The sequence below is a fragment of the Colobus angolensis genome, unplaced genomic scaffold (assembly GCF_000951035.1).
Source record: "Colobus angolensis palliatus isolate OR3802 unplaced genomic scaffold, Cang.pa_1.0 Scaffold462, whole genome shotgun sequence".
In the NCBI taxonomy this organism is placed as follows: Eukaryota; Metazoa; Chordata; class Mammalia; order Primates; family Cercopithecidae; genus Colobus; species Colobus angolensis.
The window spans coordinates 164,976-192,242 of record NW_012118066.1 but is presented as its reverse complement, the minus strand read 5'-3'; the positions used below and the strand labels follow the sequence as shown (position 1 = coordinate 192,242).

The window sequence follows — 27,267 nt, the reverse complement described above, 5'->3', positions numbered from 1 at the left end:
ACACACAGAACATCAGGTGATCTCGATGGGAACATTTGGGAAAACTATCACAGGCAATTATATTTACTTGGCACCTATATCACCAAAGATTGTTCTATTTGAGACACCATTTACTGGTTTAATTGATCAACAGTGGAACATGCCTTGGATTTGAACTCTGATCCTGTGTATTGAGGATGTGCCGTGTGTGCACACACCAGTTCAAAAGTGTTCTGTGTTATCAGTAGGAAACCTGTTGGCCTTATGAAGCTAAATGAGAAGAAGCCATCACTACAAAAAATGAAGTACAAATCTTGGTGGGGACCAGAAGCGGCCTTTTCAAGCTTGGATTTCCTTGCTCCTGGGTCCATTGTAAGCAACCATATGTTTGTCATGGTGCTCACTCAGAAATCGTAGGACAAAGAGCCTCCTGCAAAACCAAAAAGAAATGTTACTGTCCTGTAATTATAATTCTTCCTTGACTTTGTTCACTTTAGATGTTTTACTAGTGAGTTTTGATGACTCCCACCCCTTATGTGGGAATGTGTATACTTTGGAAACTTGAATTTATCCAAACAAGCTACCTATGACTTAGAATCTGGGCATAAGTTTTAAATTCAATGCTCAGTCCAAATGGATCTGGTTCCAGGCCCACTCCAAGGGTGGTTCCAGGTGTGTTTATTCAGTGCTTGTACCAGACCACACAGGTAGCCTTGTTTCTGAGGGCAGCTTTATGGGGAGGTGTAGAAGTTGGTGGGCAGCAAATGCACTGCAGAGTCATTTACTTGGGTATGGTGTTTAAGGAGCCTGAGATTTTCACAAGAACCAGCAAAACCAGGAGTGGAGAATTGGGGAGAGAGAGAAGTAGGCCTAAAACTCCCTCTTCTTGTGTCTTTTTTGACTTAATACACCATTGGGTCTGTCCTGGTGCTATGGCCTATCACAAAGGACTGTTTTAAGAGAGAAGCAAGCCACAGCCTTGCCAGATAAATCTCCAACACCAGCAGAAAAGCATGAACCCTGATCTGTGGGAGGCAAGGGTCTCCCATTATTTCTGGAGGCAAATGGTGCCTTCTAGTGAAATGGTGCCACCATTTGCTGATGGGGGTGCCTGTTCTCAGGATGTGTGGAAACTCAGGCCTGAGGGTTTCTACATGGTTTATTCAATCTAACTGCATACCTAGCTTGGCAGAATGGAGGTGGACAAAAGTGCTGAAAGGATGAGAGTAGGCTTTTAGGGCAAATCAAGTCACAAAGTAGATGATTGAGGGAGGTTACAAAGCTTAGGCAGAGTTAAAGTTGGGCAGTCCGTTAGCTCGTTTTGCAAGAATCTCTGGAGAAGGTAGTTTGTTTCTCTTGAGATTTTAAGTGCTCATTTCTTTTCCCCTCCTTTTTTTTTTTCCATTGAATATTCTCTAAAGACAATCAGAGGCCTGCCAGGGAGGGACTCCTGGCTGGTTCCAGCACTGTCCTTAGGCCTCTTTTTAATACTAACTTGTTGGAACTGATGCACTTTGTTTAATGTATTTTGCCTTTTTTTTTAAGCTGCTCATTTAGAACAAAATCAAATGCTTATTGCATTGTATCCTTCCTGCTTGCTGTTTTTCCTCTTAATTTCAAGTTATGCATTGAAGATAAAAGTACACTTAAGAAGTATGCACAAGAATACCTATTAAAATAACTCCCATCAAGTTTGATGGTATAACTTCAAAGGATTAAAAAAACTATTTTGGATTAATATTTTGCGTGGTTTTTTTTTTTTTTGTAAATATGATTGTATATAAGCTTGTGGTACATTATGACAGTTTTAAGTGGTTGTGAGAACACTAAAGAAAACAGGTCTTAAGCTATGTTTAACCTTAACTTTGTGCTGATTTGACAGCAAGGAAGGCATTTTGGCCAGAGTAAATTTTTTCAAACTCTTTCCAGTGGGACCTCAGAGAATCATTTCCAAATGGATGAAAAGTTCCTTCCTACTTTAATAAAACTCCAGAATTCTTTCCCCTCTCTTGCTGTCTCATCCTTTACTTTCTGGATTTAGGTGCTTTTTAATTCCAGTTCAGGAAAGATAGGAAGAGTAGAATTTCCCCATAGCAACCTTGCTCCTGGCATTGGGGATTCTGCCTCTGATCTCCAAAGACTGCTCCTTGTTTGTTCCTCTGTGAGCCTTAAGGGTTCCTCCACAGCTGGATGTGCAGAACAATTCTTTGTCAAAATCATCACTTTTCAGCTCAGTGTCCAATTTTCCTTGAGCTGTCTGTGTCTTTAAGCAATCAATAGTCTCCTTATGCCCAGCCACAATCTCTTCTGCTTTAACATTGTACTGTTAACTGTTGAGCACCCTCATAAGATCCCTCTTAGACTAAAAGATAGTTCATGCAATTTTAATTTTCCCTTATCCATTTATTTTCTTAATCTGATTTTCTGTATTTGCCCACGGCCAGTACTTGTGGAGATTTTAAAATTTTATAAATTAAAATTCCATTTAAATTAAGCATTTTGTTGCATGTTCTCTGTACCAGGCACTATGTTGAATTTGAATTGAAGGGTAAATAAAAACAATTCCTGCCCTCAGGAGGCTCACACTTAGCTGTGGGAGAGAGAGATGTGTACAGCTATCAAATTTAGCAGTCTGAAAAGTTTTGATGGAACAGTACACACAAGGTAATGTGGGAGCAAGAGGGAGAGGGAGGTCAGATAGGCCTTGATGCACCTGAGGAGCAGTTCATGGAGCAGGGAAAAGGGAATGGCATCCATGCAACTAGAATGCTACATAAAGGCGCAGAGTTGAGAAAATGTAAGAGAAGGCTGGAGAACTGCATTTTTATTCTCTAATCAGGTTAATAGTCCTGTTTACCAAGAACGCTTTTAGATAGCATTTAACCCTCTTAGGTAATTGGAATTTGGGGGTCTATTTAATAGGAAAACTTTTTCCTAGAGATATTTACTGTTGAAAACGTAGCTCAGTGTCAACTGGACTCATACCATGTGTTCACTGACATTCTGCAATAGGAAAGTCAGGGGCTCTAGAGCACCAACAAGAGGGTGTCCAGAGAGAGCCCAGATTGGGCTGGAGGAATGGATGAAAGAATGGGGACTCAGGGTCTTGTTAAAGGCAGAGCACAAGTTCTGAGAAGTTGGAAAGGGTTAGGTGGGAGTGTGTGTGTGCAGGGGGATGTTGCAGCCTGGCAAATACCAATCATTTGTCTTCTACGCTCTAAAGGTAGTTGTGCTCCCCAAGTGAATAAGGTGGGACATGTGCACGTCAGGTTTTTAATGTGAAACCTGGTATATTTCAAAATGAATGTGATTGGATTCAGGTGACCATTTAAATTATGTCTATGAAAAAAATAGACTTGGGGCCTTGATAAGCCTTTAGCTAGGGAAGTAGGAAAAAGACTCAAATGTCTAGGTTGGAAGGAAGACTCCTGTGCGCAGTCTTAGATTGTTTTCCTTATTCACTTGCTTCAGAATAATCCAGGCTGCAAACTATTGGGCCCCATCCCAGAACTACTGAATCAGGATCTCTGAGGGTGGAATCCAGGAATGTTAATAAATTCTCCAGGATATAGGGATTTGCCTTAGAGGGAAAAATAATTTGGTCACAGGCCGTCCCAGCTCCTACCTCCGGACCTGGAGCTCGTGATTCCCCGGCTCTCATTCCGGTCTGCGCTGCCCGGCTCACCTGGTCTATCCACCTGTGGGCGTGGCGGGGTTGGAGAGGAGAGTGGACCCCGCGACCCCGCCCCCTGGCCCAGCCGGAGCCCCGCCCCTCGGGGGGTGGGAGAGCAGCCGCGGCCGAGGGCCGCCCCAACCTTGGCTGCGCCAATCAGGCACTGCGATCTCAGACGTCGGGTTACGCGCGGCGCGGAGTCGGCCTCCGGGCGGAGGTACCGGCTCGGGTTTGGGCTCGGGCTCCCGGCTGCGGGTTTGGCGGCGCTGCACTGGCAGGCAGCGAGGCCAGGCGGGCCCTGGGCCCTCGCGCCCCTCCTGCGAGGCCTGCCATGCAGAGCCCCGCCGGGAACGCGAGCCGCGGACTGCCTGGCGGGCCGCCCTCCACAGTCGCGTCTGGGGCGGGCCGCTGCGAGAGCGGCGCGCTCATGCACAGCTTCGGCATCTTCCTGCAGGGGCTGCTCGGCGTCGTGGCCTTCAGCACGTTAATGCGTGAGTCTGGGACCCCCGCCCCTCCGGAGGCCCTGCGCGGCAGCCGCGGCCCGGCCCCCCTGGAGGCCCCTCCTGCGCGGAGAGTTCCGGCCTGGGGACCCGAATTCCTCCTCCCCCGCAAACCCAGGCTGGGCATTCCCGCACTAGGGGGTAGCCAGGGCCCCGGGCTCCCGGCTTGGAGTCCCTCGCCTACTGGCTGTGGCCTCCAGCCAGGAGTGACCCTTCCCCTTTCCACCTTAAAAACGTCTGTCTTCTGAGACGCCAGTCTAAAACTCACCTGCCTCCCACCTTACCATCTCGAATTGTTACCCCACTTCCCAGCCTGGAGTCATGACCCCCAAGGGTGACATCCCCTTGTCCGCCCCTTCTCAGGGGCTCTTCGTGCTTAGAACCCACATCCCTCAATCCAGTGCGATGCTGAGTTCTTTTCTGCCCCTTCACTCTTCAAGGATTTACCTTCTCCGTTCACATGTAAATCCTGCTACTTTGCATCCCTCTCAACACCTGGAGTGTTAGGGCCATGCCTTCGGTTTCCCAGTACCCGCCTCCCTTTCCGTGGCCCTTCTTCCTCAGCTTTATTTTCTCTTTTGTCAGGGCAGGACCCACCCAGTCTGCGTTCTTCCCCAGATCCCCTTCCTCTCGTTTCTTCCGGAACAGGCCCACCTGTTCCATCTCTGTCCCAAGCTTTCCTAATAAGCCGCGTCTATAGCTTCCCCTGGCTGTTCCCTTTCCACTTTTATTCTTTATATTTTAAGTTTCCTTTCCCATTAAACTTGGGCAACCTAGTGGCTGAATAGAGAAGGAAGCCCCCACCCTGTTGCCATGTGTCCTGGGCGGGGGGGAGGCTCCTGTTTTTCATCATGTACATCCTTCTGTTATTAAAGTAACAAGAAGTTTTGTTCGGCATGTAAGCCTGGGAGTGCCCTTGTGATTGCGTTTTAGGGGGAAGGAAAGGTTATAACTATCTGTGCAGAGTCATTAATTCCAAAAATGACTTGTTCTCAAAACTTCCCCACTGTGCTTGTGTGGACAGAGTGGAGAGTTCCTGCAGAAAGTATGATTTGGAGTACTCAGGAGGGATCTTGCAACTGTATGCCTATGTCTTGTAGGGTCCAGTTGCTGGAGTGGCCACCTTGCTTGTTTATAAGTTGGGATTTCTTGAGTGAATTCTCTCAGGCTTTAAGTAACCCTGAAGAGGCTCTGATCATGGATACCGTGTTCTTCTGGTGGCCTGGCCTTGATAAGTCTTACAAGTGCCCAACTGTCTATGTTTGACACATTTTCTTTCCTTTTTAGTCCCAACTTGCCTTTTTCTCTGCTCAACAAATACCCACTTGTTCCCACAGTAATAATTTGTGACAACTTAGCCAAAATCCGCTGCTGACTTGGGCGCATGTACTGTATGTGTGTGTTTTCAAGTCATGGTGAGTGGGTCTTCATACCCCTCCTACTTCTCTCTCCTCCAGACAGCCTTCTTTTCTCTCTGAAGGAACTGTAGGTTAAATTTTTATTTTGCTCCCTAACCTGAGGTTTCTTAGTCTAGCTCTGATTGTTTCCATAGGTTTGATTGATGCTGATGGCCCGGCTTATCCCCTAGGGTCTGACACTTGTGATTCAGAGAAGGATATGTGATGATGACAGGGCGGAGTTGCTCGCAGCTGAGAAGTGTGTTAGGTTGAATGTGTTCCCAGTGGAGTCTTCAGGGACATACTCACTTCTTTACTTAATCTTCAGCGTGAGCACATGTGCAAATCCCACTGTGATTGGTACTTTGTGTTTGCAGAGATTGGACTAGAAAGCAGTCTCTTGTTCACTGTGAGGCTTGACATGGACAGAGCTTGTGGAAGTGGCTGGTGGGTCCTGGGGAGGTGTGGGTAGGAGTGATGGGGAAAAGAGTCGGAAAGGCTAGAGCTGTGTCTGCCCTGACAGAAATGGAGGTGAGAGCAAGAGCCTCCTCCCCCTACCTAGAAGCAGACAGAGCAGGCCAGGGCAATGGCACTCTGGGAGCTGGAGGTGGAGAAGCCCACTGACTGGGATGCAGTCAGGGTGGGGCCCTTCTTATCTCTCAGATTTGTTGGTCCTGTTGAAGTAGAACTGGGAGGCTTTTCCTTCTTGAACTGCTGGAAAGAGGAAGAAATCTCTAAGGTGGAAGAGGAAAGAGATCAAGGTAGCCTTAAGGAAGTACATCTGCGAGCCATTTGGCTTTGTCCTGGGCTTTTAGTCCTCCCTCCTTCTCAGTCTGGCAGAGCTGCCAGGAGGGGCATCTGTTGAAGGCCAGGCTCCCCTGACGAGGGTCCCCCTTGCAGCCCTGAGGGAGGGAAGTCCATCCTTCCTCGGTTCTGTTATCTTCAGACATTTTAAATACCAACCAGTCCGTTCTGAGCAGTTTAAACAGCCCCTATCCTTTGAGGGGCTGTTTTTGAGATCACAGTCTTCTCCCTTCCAAGTACCCGTGGCCCTCGAGGCAATGGGCTTGGTGCCTCTCTTCTGGTGCCTGTCTTCTGGAACCTGACGGCCATGGCAAACACTATTGTTTCCTGTTGGACCAGCTCTGACTGTAGAATGAACCCCCTTCTCTGCAGACAAGCTGTGAGGTAATTTTCCTTGCTTCGCCTCCCTGATTTCAGTGACCCCCTCAGACCACTGTCTTTATGTTCCTTTTTCTATCCAGAAATATCACTTTTTTCTCTACTTACACGTTGCCTTGTTTTTTTTTTTTGTTTTGTTTTTTTTGGTTTTCACCTGGGGGGTTTGTCCTGAAGGAAGATGACTTATATATATTAATGTCTCTGGGGAGGATTCTGGTTCTGCAAGAATTTCTCATTGTGGCACTTTGATAGACTTCTTGCCTTACTGTGTAGTGTTTGTAGACCCTCTCAGTCCAGGCAGTTGAGAACGTATATGCCAGGTCATGCATGGTAGCCCATTCTTCAAGCTGCATAAACATATAGACTGTTAAAGGCACCACTCACACACATGTCCAATGTCAGCACCACCTTGCTGAGTTGGCAGGCTTCCTAGAGGCTCCATCTAAGGTACCCTGTGTACACAAGGAAAGATGAACATACTCAGAGTCAAGCTTATGAAGATACTTTCCACTTAGCGTGTTCTGAAGTGTCTGCTAGGTGTCTGCATAGAAAGAAATGGTTTAAACGAGGGATGCTTTGTGGTAGTCTGCCTGCCAAGCAATTCCCCATTTTGGTGGTTTTGTCTATAGTCTGTGACTTGATGAAGTTTCTCAGCTAGAGTCTTAGCAGAACAAAGCTGAGCAGTCCTAGAGCTCAGCAAACTGTTCCAGTGCAGGGTAGCCACCCAGCTGTCAGCCAAAGGTCGTGTTGGCCAGTGTATGTGTTGGCATTTGGGGGTATTTACTCTCAGGACATGTGAATGCAAAGCAAACTCAAGCCTCCCTCACAGTGCACAGTCAGGGTTCTGGACTGAAGTGTAGACAAAATTGGTTTTTAATAAAACAAGCATTTTGAGAACTTGGATAAATCTGCCTGCTTATTTTTGTTATAGACATGGGGGCTAGCCAGCTGGGAGAAACGTGTCCATGTTTTACAAAAACACTGCTGACGTTGAGAAGTGATAGCTTTTTTCCTACGATCCAAAGTGAAATCACAAGCCAGTGCACTCAGCTTTGATATCTTAAATGAGAGTTTCTGGGGTTTTCTCCATGGTAAACTGGCCTCCCTGTGTGCTCTGTGTGAACAGACTTGTCTTGGCACAACCTTCCCTATGATCACCTCTCCCCACCCCATCCCGGTTTTTATCTCTAAAAATGTCAGACAGAAAAGATGAAAAATAATACACTCAACATCTGTCTGCCCTCTACCTAGATTTAGGAGTTGTTCACATTTTGTCACATTTGCTTTATCTCTTTATGCTTTTTTTTTTTTTTTTTTGGCTGAGCCATTTGAAGGTAAGTTGCAACCAGCGTCACACTTTACTGCTAAATACTTCAGCTAAGTCTCCCCAAAATAAGGACAGTCTCCCACATAACCACAATTTCATCATCACACTTAAGAGAATTAATAACTCCATGATACTATCTCATATCCAGTCCATAGTCACATTTCCCCAAATGTCACAAGTCTTTTACAGCTGGAGTTTTTAAAAACTAAGATCCAATCAAGGCCCACATGTTGTGTTTGGTTGTTTTCAGTCACTTTCATTTCTAGAAGAACCTCCTCCTACACATACATGCACACTTTTTTTTTTTTTTTTTTTTTTTAATGTTTCTGGCTTTTTGAAGCATCCTGGCTGCTCGTTGTGTCAAGTGCCCCACATTCTGGAGTTGTCTGGGAGTTTCGCTGTGGTGTTTAAATTGTTTCACCGACCCCTGTTTTCCTGAGTTTGGTCTGGAGCAGTTATTAGATTCAGATGCCCTGTTTTATGGCAAAAACATGCCATAAGCGGCACTGTATGTTTCATGTATATTCCACCAGGAGGCATGTGACATCACGCTGCCCCACTGTTCGTGTTAATAAGGTTGATGTCTTGGTGGTATGGAATACCTCTCAGTCTCTCCCTTGTAAAGGTACATCTTCCCCTGGGCAATTAATAAGGGATCTCTGCAGTGATAATACTTCGAGATCATGTGAGTACTCTGTTTCCCAGTAGCCTTTCACCTGGTGATCACCTCCTCCTGGTAAAATAACAGAATACAGTGACAGCTGAATTGGAGCTGGAGCTCACAAGTGAAGGTGCCTGTCTGTGGGTCTGGACCCCAGCACACAAATCAGTGTCGCTGTCCTTTCCTCCCTCTGGAGTGCCAGCACGGGTAAAGGAAGAACGCCCCTTTTTCCATTCCAGGCTGGTGTTGCGGCCAATGTTAGCCTGCTGGCTGGCTCAGAGCTTTTATTTTTAGAAAGTTTTCAGGTTTTCTAAATGTTTATTTATTTGGTAGCATTTATCCATAATGGTGATCTGCTTGATTTATCATATAACTTCATTAATTTCTAATAAAATCAGGACAAGAGGAAGTTGTCTGAATTAGGAGACAATCTGAGTTGTAGAATAACTTAACAAATGCACTTTTTAAAACTTTTAAATACCTCTGTTGGCCACATGTTGCCCCGTTGGGGCCTATCATGCTTCCGCTGCATTAAAATCTGTTTAAAGTCTTTTGCAGTTAGTATATTTGTACAAACATGAAGATTTGTTGAAGGGGTTTTGCGAGTGGTTAAAAATAACAGGATCCCTGGCTATGGATCCACCCTGACCCGGCGTCCATGTCTGCTTCGCTCTGCCATGTGGTGCTCCTGAGCAACTTCTGCATTTCTCAAAGCTTCAGTTTCTTTCCTAGTAACATGTGGATAATAATCTTTCTTTTCTGGGCCTATCGAGATGAGAAGGAATGTGTTTGAGGAAGCTGGGTTGGTGTCAGGCACATGTTAGACCTTCCTTGGGGGTGTGTCTTCATCCTTGTTATTACATTGTTTGTATTCATGAGTTGGGCTGAAGAATGTTTCACAAGTGCTTAAGTAACTTATTTTCTGAATTAGGTTAAACATTTCCCTTTTTTTCTTGCTTGTACAATGTCTTTACCTTTAGCCCTCCTCACAGAGTGCATAGCAGTGGGGAAAAAAAAAAAAAAGAAAAGCACTTTTAGCCCAGCCAGCACAGTGAGTGTGAATCCAGATTAGCATGTGCCAAAACCGGGTGGCTTTAGTGGCCAAAATAATCTTCCTTGTCCTAACCTTCCTTGTGTTTTTACCAGCAGGGCCCCATGTGGGCTCTGAGAGAGAGGGCAGTGGGTGCCTGGGGCTGCTCCACTTCCAGGTGATGAACTTGCTTCAAGTTGCTGGCTTTTCTTTGCCCAGGGCCCATGGTAGTAGGTGGTGGCGCTGGCCCCTGGAGTCGGCCTCTTTCCTGCAACCTCTCTTCACTGAGTCCCCAGCATGCCGGCCCCCTCACAGGAAGCCTGTACAGAAGCAGTCAGTGAGCGGGTGAAGTGCCTTGTACAAGGGCTCCTTTTTAGTAAGTGCAGAACTGAAATGTAAGCTGGGTCTCTGGGACCCCAGACACTCTGAGCCGCTTCCTCTGTGCCTGTCTGCTTTTTCCACCCCTCTTTCCACACAGGTGCACTTTCTGATTACTCTGTATCTGTGGCTACTTCACCTCATTTTTTTTCTGCCTGAACAATTCTGATTTTCTTTCTTGATAATTATTTTTATTTAAGTAATTTTATTTAAAACATTATTTTATGACTTGATAACATTAAAAATATAAATTTGAAATGACTCATCAATCATTTCATGCATACATGAGTCACACCCTAGGTCTGCTTTTCTGTGCCTTTGTGAAGATTTTCCTTGGCTGGGCAGAGGGTGGTGATTCTACCCCAAGGCTGAGGTCTAGCATGTGAGGCGGAGGCACCCCCGCCCTACCCCAGAGCAGCAGAAGCAGGGAGCACAGAGTCCCTTTACTCACTGGTGAGGAAGGGTCTCCAGGGCCCTGGGTGGCTTCAGGTTACCTGCTGATTTTCAGAGTTCATTTCCCTGTTGCTTGCCATATGACTCTACGGAAGGTCATTAATAATCTTGAGGTTTACCCTGAATTATCCTTTTCCTTGTGTATACATAGAAGCAGTTGGTGAGTCTATTTTAGATTACTCCACTGCTAGGAAAGCTATCCATTGAATCCAGAGTTTCTCAGCCTGGCACTGTTGGCATTTTGGATAAGATAATTATTTCTTGTGGGAGGCTGTCCTGTGCGTTGCAAGGCGTTTAACAGCATTCCCAGCCTGCCTCTGCCCACTAAATACCAGTAGAATCTCTCATTGTGACAACCAAAAATGTCTCCCGACATTGCCAACTGTCCCCTGGGGGTCCAAATCGCCCCTGTTTAAGAACCACTGCATTGGTTTGGTTTGTGAATTTCTCAGCAAATTCATATTTGCTCTAGAAGAATAGATTAGAAGGTCAGTGTGTTGTTTCCAAAGTGTAAGAACAGTGGACTATTAGGATCTCTTAAATATTAAGTACTCTGATGCCAAGCTCACTGTTGGATGTTTCCTTGACAAAGAGCTGAGACTGCTCCCTAGTCCTTGAGGGGCTCACAGCTGGAACAGGCTGTAGGCAGGCGGGCAGGCAATTCCAGTATAGCATGAAGAGGATTGTAGAAGCTTGAACACACTGGAGAGGGGGAATGAGGGGTTCCGCCTGGGGACTCGAAGTGTCCCTGAGGAAGCGCCACCAGAGCACAAGGCTGAGAGCTCTCGACACAGAGGGGATGGTGAGAGCGAAGGTTCACGTAGAAGAGACCAGCGCTAGAGAGGGTAGAGGCAGAGGGTCTCAGAAAAAAGAAGCAGTGCACTCGGAGGCTTTCCAGAGAGCCTTCCTTATTCCATTTCAGGCCTCTTTCATGGGTGCATTTAAAGAGGACGAATTAAATTATTGGGTGTCAAGTCAGGGTCTGCATGTACCGCATGCTCCATTTGTATTATTTCCCTGAGAACCTTTCTTTTAAAGCAGTTTACGTCTCATATGGCAGCCCCTGAGAGACATACGTTGTTTATCTTTGGGGCCACAGAAGAAAAAATAGGGACCCAGTAACCTCCTGACCCCCATCCTCTTGGCAGTGCCTTCTGAGCTAGACGGTGGTGATGTGGACAGATACGCCGTGCTCACCCAGGGTTGGACATTTAGTCCTCACACAACCTGAGAAGTAGGGACTGATAGTATCTCCGTCTTATAGATGAGGAGATTGGGTCGTGGAGAGGTTAAGTAACCCACTCAAAGTCACACAGTCAGTAAGTGGTAGAGCTAGGCAGTGTGGTTGTGCAGACCTTCCATTTGGATAGTAACAAAGCAGCTCCTTATTGTTAACTAGCTTTTATGGGTTGTCTGCCACAGTCCACCTAGATGTGGAGAAAGTAGAGATACTTCCGGCCTGGATTGTATGCAGCTCTCGAGGTGTGGGTGCAGTGTCATGCCAAGTTAGGCAAGCCCTGGGAACCACTGTCGCCCACTGAGCACGGTCGCAGGCTTTGGAGGGGTTGGCCTTTGCTACAGAACATCTCTAACAGAAGTTCAGTTGTTGGTACATTCTAAAAATTCTGTACCTACTACGGCAGGATGGTCATGCACCGAAGTCGCCTTAGTGCCTATGAGAAGCCTTCTCCCTTGACTTACTACAGCCCCGCCTGATCATCACAAGCCCTCCTGCTGCATCTTCTGGTTTAGTGTGCCCTCTTCATTCTAAGGGGCATTTTGTGCCATAAGCAGGTTCCACTCAAGCCATTTTGGGGAGGAGGAGGCAGAGGCTGGTGAGCTTAGCACACTAAGGGCAGGTTTCATGGTGCGGACATGGGGTGGGGTGGCATGAGGAAGGAGAGAGAGGCTGGGGATACCGAACCGGTATTTTTCTTGGCTTTAAAACTTCTTTTACAGATGTGATATTGTGTATCATGGTTTTTCCGATCACCAACCATTGATGGGCATCAACAACTTTCATGCTTTTTCTTTGTTTCTTGTATGCAGAGTAAGTCAGGACACAGATGGGAGCAACTCTGCTTTTTCATACGTTCGTCTTACTTAAAATGCCTCCTCCGCCAAGCTTTTGTCTAGTCCATGGGCTTTTCCAGGCCTCTTCAGCTCATCTGTGTTCTTCGTGGGCTTTTCCATTTTGTTAGAAGACATCTTCATTTAATAGTCTGAAATGACGTAGAGGCATGAGGTAGTAACAGTGCATTTAAATGACGTAAGCATAAGACACCGTCCTATAGGAGTAGTTGAAACACAGCCACACGGTGCATGCTGCGTCCTTTTGCCCAGAGCCCTGTGCAGTGTGCACTGTCCGATCATTAGAGCAGCTTTCTATTTGGGTAGGGAGTTTTGGGCAAAAATATCTGCGGGTGGTGCCACCGAGCAGGGCTCTCTGCACGCGGTTGATGTTCTTCCAGTCTTGGCATGGGGAGCAGTGGAATATGTCGGGGAGACTTGCTCGGAGCACGTTTAAGCAAGCATGTTACTGACGTGGCTACCCCGCACTTGCCAGGGCGTGGCCGTGGGGGTGTCTGAGGCAGCCCATTGTACGTTACAACTTTGCTATTCCATTATGCCCTGACCCTCAGTCCAAGCCCTGGAGAAAATGAGGGTTCAGCAGTACGTGAGAGGCTGGAGATGAGGGACGTGTGTTACAATCCTAAAGACACAGTGTAGGGTAGGGAGATTCAAGTGATTTTTTTCTGTCAAGAGCCCTGGCTTTATTCTGCCCTCAGATTTCTGTGAGAAACCCCGTTGATTACTGACGCAAAAAAAAAAAAAAAAAGAAAGAACTGATCCTGTTATATGAAGTTAGAGCAAACAGGGATGCTAAATTGCCTGTTAATCCATTTAGCAGTTTACATATTGATTCTTTTCCCAGTGTGTTTAAATAATCATTTACTAATATTCTAAATAGGTAAAAACCTTCAGGGAAATGTCCGGCACACATGCCATAGTGTCACCGTAGAGCTAGGTTGGAATGTTGCTGCTACAGACAGGGCCTTATCCTGGATGTAGCTGTTTTATAGTGAGATCTCATTATCCCAGTCACGGAGGTCTCGGGCCAGGCCAGTGTGGACGTGGTGACGGATGAAGTTTGGTCTGGGGTGATGTGAGGCATAAGGGCATGGAGGCGAGTGGTGTGTAGGAAAGGCACTGTCTCAAAGCATTTGCTAGCCCATGTTCCATGGCGTGTGAACTGCTGAGCCCTACCAGGTAGCTGCTTAGTGCTTGTTCCCTCTGGCTGTAGCTGCTGTTGTGCCATGTGTGGTTCCTCTTAGCCTAGGTCTAAAGCAGCATCCTTGTGTCTTGCAGGACAGCCAGGCTCCTGAGCCTACTGCCCCCATCCTCCTTTTCCCAGCTTTTCTTGTGCTGCAAACATTGCAGTACCATAGTCTACTTCGCAGCCTGGGCCAACCAGGGAGAGCAGCCACGTTATCAGATTCTGGGATCCAGCAAGATACCGCAGGGCTGCTCTTCTATCCCTATACCTGTCAAACCCATTCCTGCCTACTTCCCTTACTGATATTCACCATTCTTTTTCGCCTTCCTCCCCACCTAACTACATCCTATTCATCTTACAAGAAACCTTCTCTAATGATCTTAGTCCACATTGCTCTTCTTTGAAGTCTGTAGGACATCCAGTGTGTGTGGTACAGGGTAGGCCTCTGCCTGTGCCTGGGTTCAGTCCGCCAGCCAGGCTGTGCTGGCGCACAATGCCGCCTGATGATGCTCTGGCGAAGTGCCCCTCCAGTCCAAGTTTGCTCCTGAGCAGTGAGATCTTGGGAGGTAGAAGGAGACTGAGATTATTTTCTTGTCTAACTACTAAATACTTCTGCATGCATTTTCTAAGGACACAGGTGTTCTTTTATGTAACCACAGTATAGTGATCAAAACTCAGGAAATTTAACATTAATATGTTATTAACAGTCCGCAGTCCATATTCACCTTTCATCAATTGCCTGAATACTGTCATCGATTTTTTTTTTCCTGGTCCAGGGGCACACTTGGCATCTAGTTGCCACTTCGCTTTAGTCTCCTTTAGTCTGGAATTGTTCTTTAGCCTTTCTTTGTCCTTCCTAGCCTTGACACTTTTGAGAAGTACAGGCCAGTGATTGTGTAAAATGTCCCAGATTGGGTTTGTCAGATATTTTCTCATGATTACGTTCAGGTTACATGTTTTTGGCAGGCTGCTGCCTGCATACGTGATGCTGTGGCCTACTTAGTGCATTGTAACCAGAGGTGCCAACCTTCAGTCAGGTGTCAGTTGATTCTAGCCTTGGTGAAGGTTTCATTGATAACTGGAATAGGGTACAGCTCTCTCCATTGTGAAGTTACAGTTTTTCCCTTTGTAATTAATAACTGATTTACAGGGAGATATTTTGAGACAATGTAAGTACAGAATCTGTTTTCAGTCTTCCTTGGAAAGCCTCCACCAGTTAGAAGGGAGCCACAAATACAGAGTGAAGGTCCTCGGCCAGTTTTTGATCTGGTAACTCTCTGGTGACAATACTGAGTCACATTTGTGGAGTACTCATTACGTGTCAAGCCTTGTAAGTGCTTCACATATGTCAACTCATTTACTTTTCATATTATCCCTATGAGATGAGTACTCATGTCATCTTATTTTATACTTGGGAAAATAGTCACTGAGAAGTTAAGGCCTCTGTCTAAGGCTATGACAACCACTGAGTGGCAGAACTGGAATTCAAACCCAGTGGACCTCACTGCAGCACTAGGGCCTTGCACCCCCGGCGATTCTGCTCGCCTGCTGCCATGTGCGGCATACATGAGTGCTGCTTGACACACAGTGCTGCTTCTCTGACCTCTGCACGTTCCTGTCCTCTGCATGTGGAGGTCTTAAACACCATTTGGTCCCCACTGTCCCTGACCTGCTTGGTTTTTTGACTGAGAGCCTCACTGAAGTCTTTTTTCTAGGCATGATAGACAGACTCGGAAGAAACCAAAGGCTTTTCATTTTGAGATTGGAGTCCATGGGCCTTGTCCTGGAAGCCAGAGGAATCTTTCCTATGTGGATAAATTTAACATTTGAGCCTGTGCTAAAGGATGAGGGGACTTTTGCCCATGAAGGAGTAACAGATGCAGAACTTGCCCGTCTTCTGTAAGCAAACAGAAAACAGGCCAAAATATGTGAAACAACTTTGCAAATATCGGACAGCAGGCATCAAGACAGTGAGCCTAAGGGAAAAGAAATAATGAGGTGAGCCCTATGGTCTTCCTGCCAACATTCTGCTGGAGGCAGTTTCCAGATCTCAGAGCAGCGAGGAAGAACCCATGTGAAGCCCAGCAATCTAGCTGCATTGAGAAGACACACCTGGCCAATGCAGTTGGAATTTGCAGGGGACAGTACAGAGAAAAAAAAAGCTATGCAGAAGGAAAACTCTTCACCTTAGCTTAGGGGTCTCCTTGAGACTTTTTATGAACAGATCTGTTGTGTAGGGCGAAACTCAAGAAGCGAACTGAAGAACCACTGCTGGAGAACTATAAGTGGAACTACTTCCAGAACGGAGAGACATTTGAGCTCTTTCCAGATAGAGCAGAGAGACGTTGTTGAACACCTGGGACATCCGTAGACCCCTCAAAAGAGTCACCATGCCTTAATATTAGCTTTCATCTAGCTCTAGAGAAAAGAGTACAAAGTTTAAAAGCAAGCCTTGAAGCCATATACAAAAATTGACTGGAAATAGGTCACAGACTGGGAGAAAATACTTGCAAATATGACTCTCTGACCAGGTGCTTATAACCAGAATATGTGAGAATTCTTAGAACTCAGGGAAAAAAGTGCAATTTAAGGATTGGCAAAGGATCTGAAGACATTTCTCCAGAAAAGATATACAAATGGCCAATAAGCACATGAAAAGATGCTCAATATCTTTACTCATCAGGAAAATGCAAATTAAAATAGCGATGAGACACCAATATATACCCACAAGACAAGAATGACTAAAATTAAAATTGATGAACAATACCAAGATTAGAAAAGAATATGAACTCTGGAACTCCTATACATTTCTGGTAAAAACGCAAAATGGTACAACCACTTTGGAAAACTGTTTGAAAGTTTCTTGTAAAGAAAATGAAATGTACCATACAACTCAGCAGTTTCACCCCTCAAGATTTACCCAAGAGAAAAGAAAACACATGGCCATAGAAGGACGTGTGCATGAATATTTATAGCACCTTCCTTTGTAATTGCCCCAAACTAGGAACAGTTCAAATGTTCAACAACACATGAATGGATAAACCAATTGTAGTATGTCCACATAGTGGAATAAATGTCTGCAGCTAAAAGGAACAAACTACTGATACATGCAACTACACGATTGAATCCCATGGTTGAGTATGCTGAGCAAAAGAAGCCAGATAAAAGGAATACATACTGAATGACTCCATTTATATGAAATTCTAGAAAAGGGAATTCTAATCTATAGTGACAGAAAGCAGCTTAGTGGTTGCCTTGGAGTAGTAGGAATGGGACTGACTGCAAAGGGACTCAAAATAACTTTTTGGGGGCTGGGGGTGGTGGGTCACGCCTATAATCCCAGCACTTTGGGAGGCTGAGACAGGTGGATCATGTGAGGTCAGAAGTTCGAGACTGGCCAGGCGCGGTGGCTCAAGCCTGTAATCCCAGCACTTTGGGAGGCCGAGATGGGCGGATCACAAGGTCGGGAGATCGAGACCATCCTGGCTAACACGGTGAAACCGCGTCTCTACTAAAAATTACAAAAAACTAGCCGGCCGAGGTGGCAGGCGCCTGTAGTCCCAGCTACTTGGGAGGCTGAGGCAGGAGAATGGCGTAAACCCGGGAGGCGGAGCTTGCAGTGAGCTGAGATCCGGCCACTGCACTCCAGCCCGGGCGACAGAGCAAGATTCTGTCTCAAAAAAAAAAAAAAAAGAGAAGTTGGAGCCCAGCCTGGCCAACATGGTGAAACCCTGTCCCTACTAAAAATATAAAAATTAGCCGAGCATGGTGGTGGGCGCCTATAGTTTCAGCTACTTGCGAGGCTGAGGCAGGAGAATGGCTTGAACCCAGGAGGCGGAGCTTGCAGTGAGCTGAGATTTCACCACTGCCCTCCAGCCTGGGTGACAGAGTGAGACTCCGTCTCAAAAAAAGAAAACAAGAACTTTTCGGGTGATGGAAAATACTGTATCTTGATTGTAGTAGAGTTACATCAGTGTACACATTTCTCAAAACCCACTGAACTGTATGCATAATATACATGCATTTTTGTTATGTAAAATTTTACCTCAGAATTGTTTTAGAAGAGAAAGGGAAAAAAAGCTTTGAAATGACCAAGCTGCTCTACCGAGTTCACTGCTTGCCCAAATTAAACTTCAGTGCTCACTAAAGGCAGACAAAGTGTAAACACTTAACAGTGTAACTAACAGTCATGATGTACAGCCCCAGTCAACAATTTCTAGACAGGTTAAAGAAGTAGGGTGTGACCAATAATCAGGAGAAAAATGAGTTAATACAAATAGACCAAGAAATTACCGAGATTTTAGAATCACCAAGAAAGGACTGAAAACCAGTTATAAATATGCTAAAGTTTTAAAGAAAAATTGGGTCATAATAAGCACAATGGAAAATAGAAAAGCAAAGCAAATGGAACTTCTAGAACTGAAAATACAATTTCTGAAAAATTCATGGACTTACAAACAGAAAATTAGACTATGAAAGAATAGCGTACGTGAAAACATAGCAACAGAGCTTTATAAATTAAAGCACAGAGACAAGAAAGTCTAAAAAAAACAAAGGAACAGAGTCTTAGTGACCCGTGGGAAAATATCAAACGTCTAATGTGTGATTGGATTTCCTAAACAGACAGAGGAGGAAAAGGCAGAAAAATATTAGAAGAAATAATGACTGAACATTTTCCAAAGTTGATGAAAATTATAAACTCATAGATCTAAGAAGGTTGATGAACCCCAGGCAAGATAAACACAAAGAAAATCACTCTAAGCCATGTCATAATCAAACTGTTGAAAAACAGATGATAAAAAAGAAAACTGTAAAAACAATCAGAGGAAAAGAAGACATTATATACAGAGAAATAAACATAAGAACTAATTTGGACTTTTTGTCAAGCTATTCAAGCCTGAAGACAATGGAACAACATCTTTAAAGTGCTGAAAGTAAAAGCCTGTCAATCTAGGATTCTATAGCCGGGTGAGAAATACCTTTTATAAATGAAGGCAGATTTAAAAACTGGATGGATCCTCAGCTAAAGTAGGTGACTCCAAACCTAGTAATGACCATTCCAGCTCAGCTCCTTGGCCCCTTTGAAAGTTTTGACATCTTTAGTTACCATTTCAAGAGTTAAGTGTGATAGTAACAAGTTACAGATGTTTGGAAGCAACTGAGTAGCTTTCTTTAGTTAAAAACTACTTGCCACCGCAATAAGGAGAAACAGTGCAGAGATGTGGTTTTAGGCTCCCAGAAGCAGTGCTGGGAAATCAAATGCTCTCGGCGTCTCCTATTTGTGATGCCTTTCTCCATCCTCCCCTGCACTGCTGTGGCCAACTGTAAGTGCCAGGTCCTAAGCCCTTCTTCATACCCCTCTGTGGCATCATTTTTGTCCAAACTGCTCTTGGTAGTAGACTCTTCATTGCACTGATAGGATATCCCGTGTTTGGGGGAATGAGAAACCAAATTTAGCTTCAAGTATCTTTTTTGGTTGTTAAAGTAGAATAGGGGAAAGGAAATCTCCTTTAGGGGTTGACAGAAACACTGTGGTGACTACTTCTAGTGCCTTGTTCTTTTTTCCCACCTTGAAGAGCTGTTAGCCAAGTAGGTCAGCAGAGAGCATGAGCGTGTCAGCCAAGACTGAATTTGAAAGCAAAGCAGCAGCTTCAAGTTCCCCCTTGAAAGATGCATCCATGCCACATCCAGTAAAAACATCCTGAGAACTTAGAATGACAAATGTGGCAGGTCGCCTCCATGATGAACCCCAGCCATCCCCACTCACGATATTCACACCCTTGTATAGTCCCTTTCCACACTGTAAGGTTAGTTAATGAGACCGGTAGAATGTGCTAGAAGTGAAGCCACATGGCTTCTGAGATCAGGTGACTATGAAGACTGCAGCTTCTGTCTTGAGGGTACTTACTTGCTTGCTCCCTGTGGGGTCCCTTGCTCTGGGGAAAAGCCAGTGACCATGTCTCAAGGACATTCAGGCAGTCCTGTGAAGAGACCCACGTGGTGAGGAGCTAAGGACCCCCAGTCCCCAGCCCCACGTGAGCCCTCTGAGAAGTGCATCCTCCTGCCCCAGTCAAGGCTTCCAGTGATGCAGCCCTGGCTGACAGATTAGCTGCAGCCTTACAAGAGAACATGATCCAGAACTATGCAGCCAATAGTAAATGTTTACTTCTTTAGGCCATTAAGTTTTATAGTAATGTGTGACACAGTGGTACAAAACTAACATAGCAAAGCTGTGAGAGAAGTTAGGAGACTTGATTCCTGTTCTCTAAGAGTCCACATCCTGCTTAGGAAGGCAGACCAGTTGAACAAGTAACTAACTATTCTAGGCTTGTATGCTAAGTGGACAAAGGCTGATTCAGGTATATTTACCTATTGGGCTTATCAATTGGATTTCATCTTGGTGAGCAGGGCTATCAGAATCCCAGAGTGGGTTGTAGCATTGCTGTTCCTCCTCAGTTATTGAAGGCAGTTTAAACAGGCTCAGAGATACCAGCAAACCTCTCATCCGGAGTAGGAGTTAGCTACTTTTTCAGTGTTAAGGATTTCAGAGAGGTGGTTTGTCATATTCTTTTTTTTTTTTTTTCACATTTCCTATTATTTTTAATTGCATATGTGCGTTACCCTTAGCAAGCCTACCTGATTCTCACTGTTTACTTTTTCTTTTCTTTTTCTTTTTTTTTTTTTTTTCGGTTGAGACAGAGTTTCGCTCTTCTTGCCAAGGCTGGAGTACAATGGTGCTATCTCGGGTCACTGCAACCTTTGGCTCACTGCAGTCTCCGCCTCCCGGGTTCAAGCAATTCTCCTGCCTCAGCCTCCCGAGTAGCTGGGATTACAGGCATGCGCCACCACATCTGGCTAATTTTGTATTTTTAGTAGAGACAGGGTTTCACCATGTTGGTCAGGCTGGTCTCAAACTCCTGACATCAAGTGATCCACCTGCCGTGGCCTCTCAAAGTGCTGGGATTACAGGCGTGACCCACCGCACCTGGCTTCACTGCTTATATTTTCACTGGTAGGAAATCTGCGTTTCTGTAGTCCACAATGGATTGGTGAACAAAGATGAATTTCAGAGTATTTTTGTTATATAATGAGCCTTTGAGTTGCATGTGGGAGTCAAACAGAAGCTAATATTGAAATAGCCAGCTCATTCCATGCATGGTGACTTTCTACACATTTTCAGTCTTCTCAGTTGTGTGACTTTGTTTCAGTACCTTCTTCGTAAGGAGGCAGTTGATGTATCTTCCTTTTCCTCCGAGCCCTTTCAAAGGTACCAGCAGCCCCAGGAGCTCTGTGTCCAATGCTACGGGAAAGGAAGTGCAAATGGAGCTTGGCTGAGTCTTCGTTCTCTGCCCTGAGCACTCCCAGTGGGTTTTTCTTCGGCCACCTGCTCTTCTTCTGTCCCTGGAATGTGCTGAGACGCAGTCACCACTCTCCTGGTTCTTATAGCAAATGGTTTGGTCTTTTTTTCTTTTTACTTATAACGATACGTAATAATTGTACATATTTGTTGTTTGGTCCACTCTTGACAGTGTTTTAACTCTGCTTTCTCTGGTTCTGTGCTTGCCCACCCACATCTGGCCCCTCTTGTATAGCATCAGGTGTGTGAAGATAAGTCTCCTGCAGGTGGTTTGGTGAGGAACACGTCAGAAGGATGCATGCTGATTGGGATTCTTGCCTGGTTGATGCACGCTGTTGCCTGGTTGGAGAGTCTGAGGACAGGTTGGAGGGCCCCACCTGGGTCCTAAGCCTCCTTTTATCCTAGGATCTCGTGGATTGTGCTTGGCCTTTCTGAGTGGGAGCTGGCTTAGGCAGGCCTGTTTCAAATGAGAAATAGCAGGGCCAGAGCATGCTGATTCTCTGGGGTTGATTTATGTTCTGTCTAGAATTTTAGGAAGGCAGGAATCAAGGAAGACATCGTAGTGATACAACCCCAGAAACATCACCTAGCAATCCCCTCTCCAGAATTCCAGAGGCTCAGGTGGCTTCCCCTCACTTCATGTAGCTAGGGTTCAGAGCCCTCAGGGAAGGAGGCTGGCTAGGAGGCAGAGCTCCTTTGCCATGTGTTCTTTAAGCAAGCTCTCTGCGAGCCTCAGGCCTTGGGTGCTTACCATGCGCTCTGCATGAGAGGACAAGAGGGGCAGAAAAACTTAATTTCATGGTGCCTTTTATGACTTCCATGCTATGTGATGGTGGTTTTTCCAGCTCCTCTGTGGAAGGAAAATTTGAGAGATCCAAGTAGAGAGATGAACACAGTGAGCGCTGGGAGTTGAGGAATCCTAATCTGACTGAGACTTCCCTTTCTTCACGCAGCCTGTGTTCCCAGTTCTCAGAGTCTTGGTCTATTTACATTGTATATCCTCCTGTACTGGTGTACATGCTTCTCGTGTATCACTTGTTTTTCGGTCCTGGTCCTCCTGTTTTTCCTAAGTGGAGGAGAGGCATCAGTAGCCGTGAGAAGAACCTCAAGGCTCCTGAAGTATCCATCAGACCACTCTGGAAGAGATTCCCACTGCTGGCCATGGAGGGCTACAGATATTTTAGCTCAAAGCGGGTGACGATTTCTTAAGGTCCCAAGCCTCCTGACGGTTGAGTCATTGTTGTAAAATGAAGGCTGACTTGGCTGCTGTCTGTTGCCCTGTCTCTGGCCACCTGACTCCTAGTCCTGAGGACTGAGGACATGAGCTCTGTTGTTTCTCATCTCAGATTCTGCCTAGTTACACAACTTGTATGGTTTGAAAAGAGAAGCGTCTGGGTGCCACCTTCACTGGGCTGAGGAGCTAGGGCAAAGGTCTTATGTGTGATTTAGTAATTCTGGTGTCATGAGAAGAGCTGATCTTCCTTTAATTGCTCTGCCAAGCATGCTTATTAATTCGCTTCCATCAATAAAATTCTAAGGTAAAACCCAGCGTTCCCAGAAGAAGAGTTTTTTTGCTTGAGTAAAGGTGTAGCAGCACCCTCACAAAGCCAGTGGATGCTCTCGCAGCCTCCCTGCACTTGCACTGCTGTGGGAGCCTCTGGGTCGACTGCTCGTCTGCCATGCTTGTGGCAGTCCCACCCACTCCTGAAGGCAGTGTCCGATTGGCTCTTATCTGTTGAGAAGGTTAGATATGTATGGCTTCTGGAACCCTGGGGAGCTGGTCCTCTGAACTTGGACTTGTCCTTGACTTCTTTATGTAGCTTCATGACCAGCCAGCTTCTCTTGGTTGTGTGTGTCCTTAGAAAACCAGTGGAGATGTTTCTGTTCAATGCTATCAGAACAAAAATACATTTAGGTAGGCTCACGAGACAATCAGGGAGACAAGTCTTTGTCATCCAAAGGGACCAGGGAACAGAGATAGTATAGCCAGGAATGTAGGGTTTCTACACAAGGAAACAGAAGTAATACATCCAGGACCATAGGTTTCCTAGACCAGGGAGCAGAGGTGGTACAGCCGGGACCACAGGGTTCCTAGCCCAGGGAATGAGGTGGTATAGCCTGGACCATAAGGTTCCTAGACCAGGGAGCAGAGGTGGTACAGTCTGAACCATAGGGTTCCTAGACCAGGGAGCAGAGATGGTACAGCCTGTTGGTCACATGCATGGCATCTAGCATCAGACTGCCTAAATTTGGGCCCTTGCCTCTCATGACCACCAGGCCACATTATGGTAGTTTTTCCAGTGCTGTCTGACTTTATCTGTCTGAGATTGTTTCTTGTTCTCAAGATAGGCGAGGTGATTACCTGTTTTTTTGTTTTTTTGTTTTTTATTTTTATTTTTATTTTTTTGAGATGGAGTCTCGCTCTGTTGTCCAGGCTGGAGAGTGCAGTGGTGTGATCTCGGCTCACTGCAAGCTCTGCCTCCCGGGTTCACGCCATTCTCCTGCCTCTGCCTCCCGAGAGACTACAGGTGCCCGCCACCACACTGGCTAATTTTTTGTATTTTTAGTAGAGACGTGGTTTCACCGTGTTAGCCAGGATGGTCTCGATCTCCTGACCTCATGATCCACCCGCCTCGGCCTCCCAAAGTGCTGGGATTACAGGCATGAGCCACCTGTCTTAATGGGTTGTGAGAATTAAGTGAGATACAGCGCTTGACACTGCCGGGTGCAGGGTGGGTGCTGAGTGAGTGTTAGCTCACTGAGACCCACTTTTGCTGACTGGCCGCCACGTCACACAACCCTGGAGAGGTAGGACAGTTCACACTATGTCATCAGTTATTAGAATTGGGAAAATACAGATAGCTTCATCCAAGACTTCATGTACAAGCGAAACTGGAGGGATTGAATGGCTCATCTGAGACTTTCCAGCAGGTCAGAGGCTGAGCCAGGACTAGAACCCAGAATTCCTCTGTCCTAGGCTTCTGCCCTTTCCCCTCCAATACCTACTCTTGCTGCTGTTTCTGTGCCCCCTGCCATGGCACACATTTACTTATGCTCATTGGTTTGTCCAGGGAGTTTGTTCTAGCCCATGGCGTGAGAAAGGGAACTCTTCCCACCTACAAACTGACCTTCTTAACATTGTACCACTTGGCCGTGACAACCCAAGAGCATAGAGCCCGGAGCAGCAGCCAGTGGCAGGCGGCTGGGGCGTGTGAAGGTGGAGGGATGTTGCACACTCTTGGGAAACATGGGCTTTCTTCCTTCCCTCTCCCAGCTTCAGGCCGGTCTGGCAGAGGCAGGCACTGGGTTGCCCAAAAGCTTGAGCTGTGTTAAAGGGTGATGGCACAAGCAGCCACAGGCGGGGTGGGTCAGAGGAGACCTGTTATGGACTCAGCCAGTGTGGCCTGGACCAGTGAACTTCAATGACCATTCTCAATTTTAACTTGCATCAAGACTTGTTGACTTTTTATCACAAGCCTTGAAATTTTGGAGTGTGTATATATTACAAATATAGACACTAGCCATCTTCAGTGTAGAATAACATTCTTGAATTGTTTTTCCACCCACAGTTGATCCTTGAACAGTGTGGGGGTTAGGGCAGTGAACACCTCACACAGTCGAAAATCCGCATGTAACTTCTGACTCCCCAAAAACTTAACTGCTAATAGCCTAGTGTTGACCAGAAGCCTGACCCAAAAACATAAACAGCCAATTAACACATATTTCTATGTTATATGTATTTTATATGGTATTCTTACAATAAAGTAAGCTAGAGAAAAGAAAATGTTACTAAGAAAAGTCATAAGGAAGAGAAAATATATTTGCTATTCATTAAATGGAAGTGGATTATCATGAAAACTTGTGTTCGTGATAGTTTTCATCCTCCTGCTCTTCAAATTGAAAGCTGAGGAGGGGGAGGATGCAGGGTTGTTCTTGCCATGTTGGGTGGCAGAGATGGGAGAAAATCCACATATAAGTGGACCCATGTAGTTCGAACTGATGTTCTTTAAGGGCCAACTGTAGATTTAAGTGTTCTAAGCTAATTCTCTATTAGAAGCCATTCTTGTCTTTCGATAACGCTGTCTGGGTTGCACATGAAGGCCCAAGTTTGACAAGCTTTGTGTTTTGTATCAAGGGACCAGGCTCCATCAGTCCTGATGCTGGTGCCTCACTGTTCAGTGGTGAGTGAGGGTCAGTGGTGGCCTGGGTTCTGGTCCTGACCCTAGTGCTTGCTGCCTGTTGGACTTCAGCAAGTTCCTTAACTGCTCTGAGCATCAGTTTTGTCATCTGAAAACTAGGATAATTCTATCCACCTCCTAGGGTTGGGTGAGGAATGATGGAATTAATTTAGCTTAAGTGCCCGGGGCCATCAGTGTTGCTGATGTTGATGATACCTTATGTGATGAGAGTTTCTCAGATCTCCTCATGGGAACTCAGTTAAAAACCTTGCATACTGACTTTAGTGAGTAGAGGAGGCTGTCTCTGATGCTAAAGCAGTGTGCTGTTGGGGATCATGTCAGGTGAGCCTGTCCTTGCCAGCCACCCTCACACTACTTCTCCAGGTGAACTGGCTGCTCATGGGTACCTCTCAGTGCTCACAAAGGCTTCTGGATGAGGGAGGGGGCCGGCTGAGTGGCCCCTCCACCCCTGCCAGGGAATGGCATTTGAAGTATCTGACCTACAGATGGCAAGAGGGCAGGTGGAGTCATCTTTATGAATGAAACACACTACATTGGGGGTTTCTCCTAGTGAGTTGAGTGACCCAGTTAAGTGAGTTGGCAGCTTTGATGTCCTTTGGCTTCTGGACTTAACTCTTGGCAGGTGGACCCCAAGACTCCCACCCTTTCCTTCCAGATTCAGAGAGTGAAAACAACATCACAAGTACCCCTCTCCATATCTGTTACTCATTCTGTTCTCTGAGCAGCTAGAATGGTGTGGGAGCCTTGGGTTACAGGGACAGAAATCTAACCTGTGATTTGCTGTGTGACGGGGCCACTGTGTGATGGGGCCAGCAGGTATCTCCTCTGACTGTAGGAGGCAGAGAGGTAAGTGTCTGTGCTGCTTAAGCTGAGGATGAGCTTCTGTGGTGGGGCTGGCCAGGGCCTGCATGTGTTACCTCTGAGAAATGCGGACTCCACGGCCATGCCTTCTTCTGAGAATTTGACTAACCACAAGGTTGCAGTGAAGGTCAGCTCTTTGGGTAAAGAAAACTTTTTATAGTCAAGGTCCTCTTATCCAACACAAATTAGAACTAGTTGTTAATTTTGAAGAGGTAGTGAAACTGGGAAATACAAAAAAATAGAAACATACACAATGAACATTTTATTCCAGCTTATGCATGTTAGCAGACAGGAGCACAGGGACCTCCCATCTACCAGAGATAACAGCGCAGCAGTGATCCTAGACCTCCTTGATGTGGATTCAGTGCAGACTAAAGTGGCGCATTTTCCATCTCTCGTGAGTTCTGCCTGCTGGAAGCTTTTAGGAGGAGATTTTTCTAAATGAGTTGGGTTTGAGGAAGGTTTTTAATTACCTAATGTGCAAAATTGTAATTTGGTCATTTTTAAATTATTGTTTGTAGCAGCAGAGACCTTTATTTTATTTTATTTTTTATTATTTTTTGAGACAGAATGTCCCTCTGTCACCCAGGCTGGAGTGCAGTGACACGATCTTGGCTCACTACAACCTCCACCCCCTAGGTTCAAGCAATTCTTGTGTCTCAGCCTCCCGAGTAGCTGGGATTATAGGCGTGTGCCACCACGCCCGGCTTATTTTTGTGTTTTTAGTAGAGATGGGGTTTCCCCATGTTGACCAGGCTGGTCTAAAACTCCTGACTTCAAGTGATCCGCCCCACTCAGCCGCCCAAAGTGCTGAGATTGCAGGTGTGAGCTACCACACCCGGCCTATTTTTTGTTGTTACTACAAAAGTAGTACATGCTCAGGCTAGTTCAGCATACACAAATCAATAAACGTAATCCAGCATATAAGCAGAACCAAAGACAAAAACCACATGATTATCTCAATAGATGCAGAAAAGGCCTTTGATAAAATTC

At 45.8% G+C, this 27,267-nt stretch overlaps 1 protein-coding gene across 1 annotated transcript in view; it reads left to right on the top strand.

The window, feature by feature from the left end:
• The first annotated feature begins 3,852 nt into the window (after positions 1–3,852).
• Positions 3,853–27,267, top strand: part of TMEM110 (transmembrane protein 110) — a 64,710-nt gene continuing 41,295 nt past the window's right edge. The window contains exon 1 of the mRNA XM_011958240.1: positions 3,853–4,143. Coding sequence (XP_011813630.1) covers positions 3,984–4,143 — 160 coding nt within the window. The 5' untranslated portion in view covers positions 3,853–3,983. The remainder of the gene's footprint in view (positions 4,144–27,267) is intronic.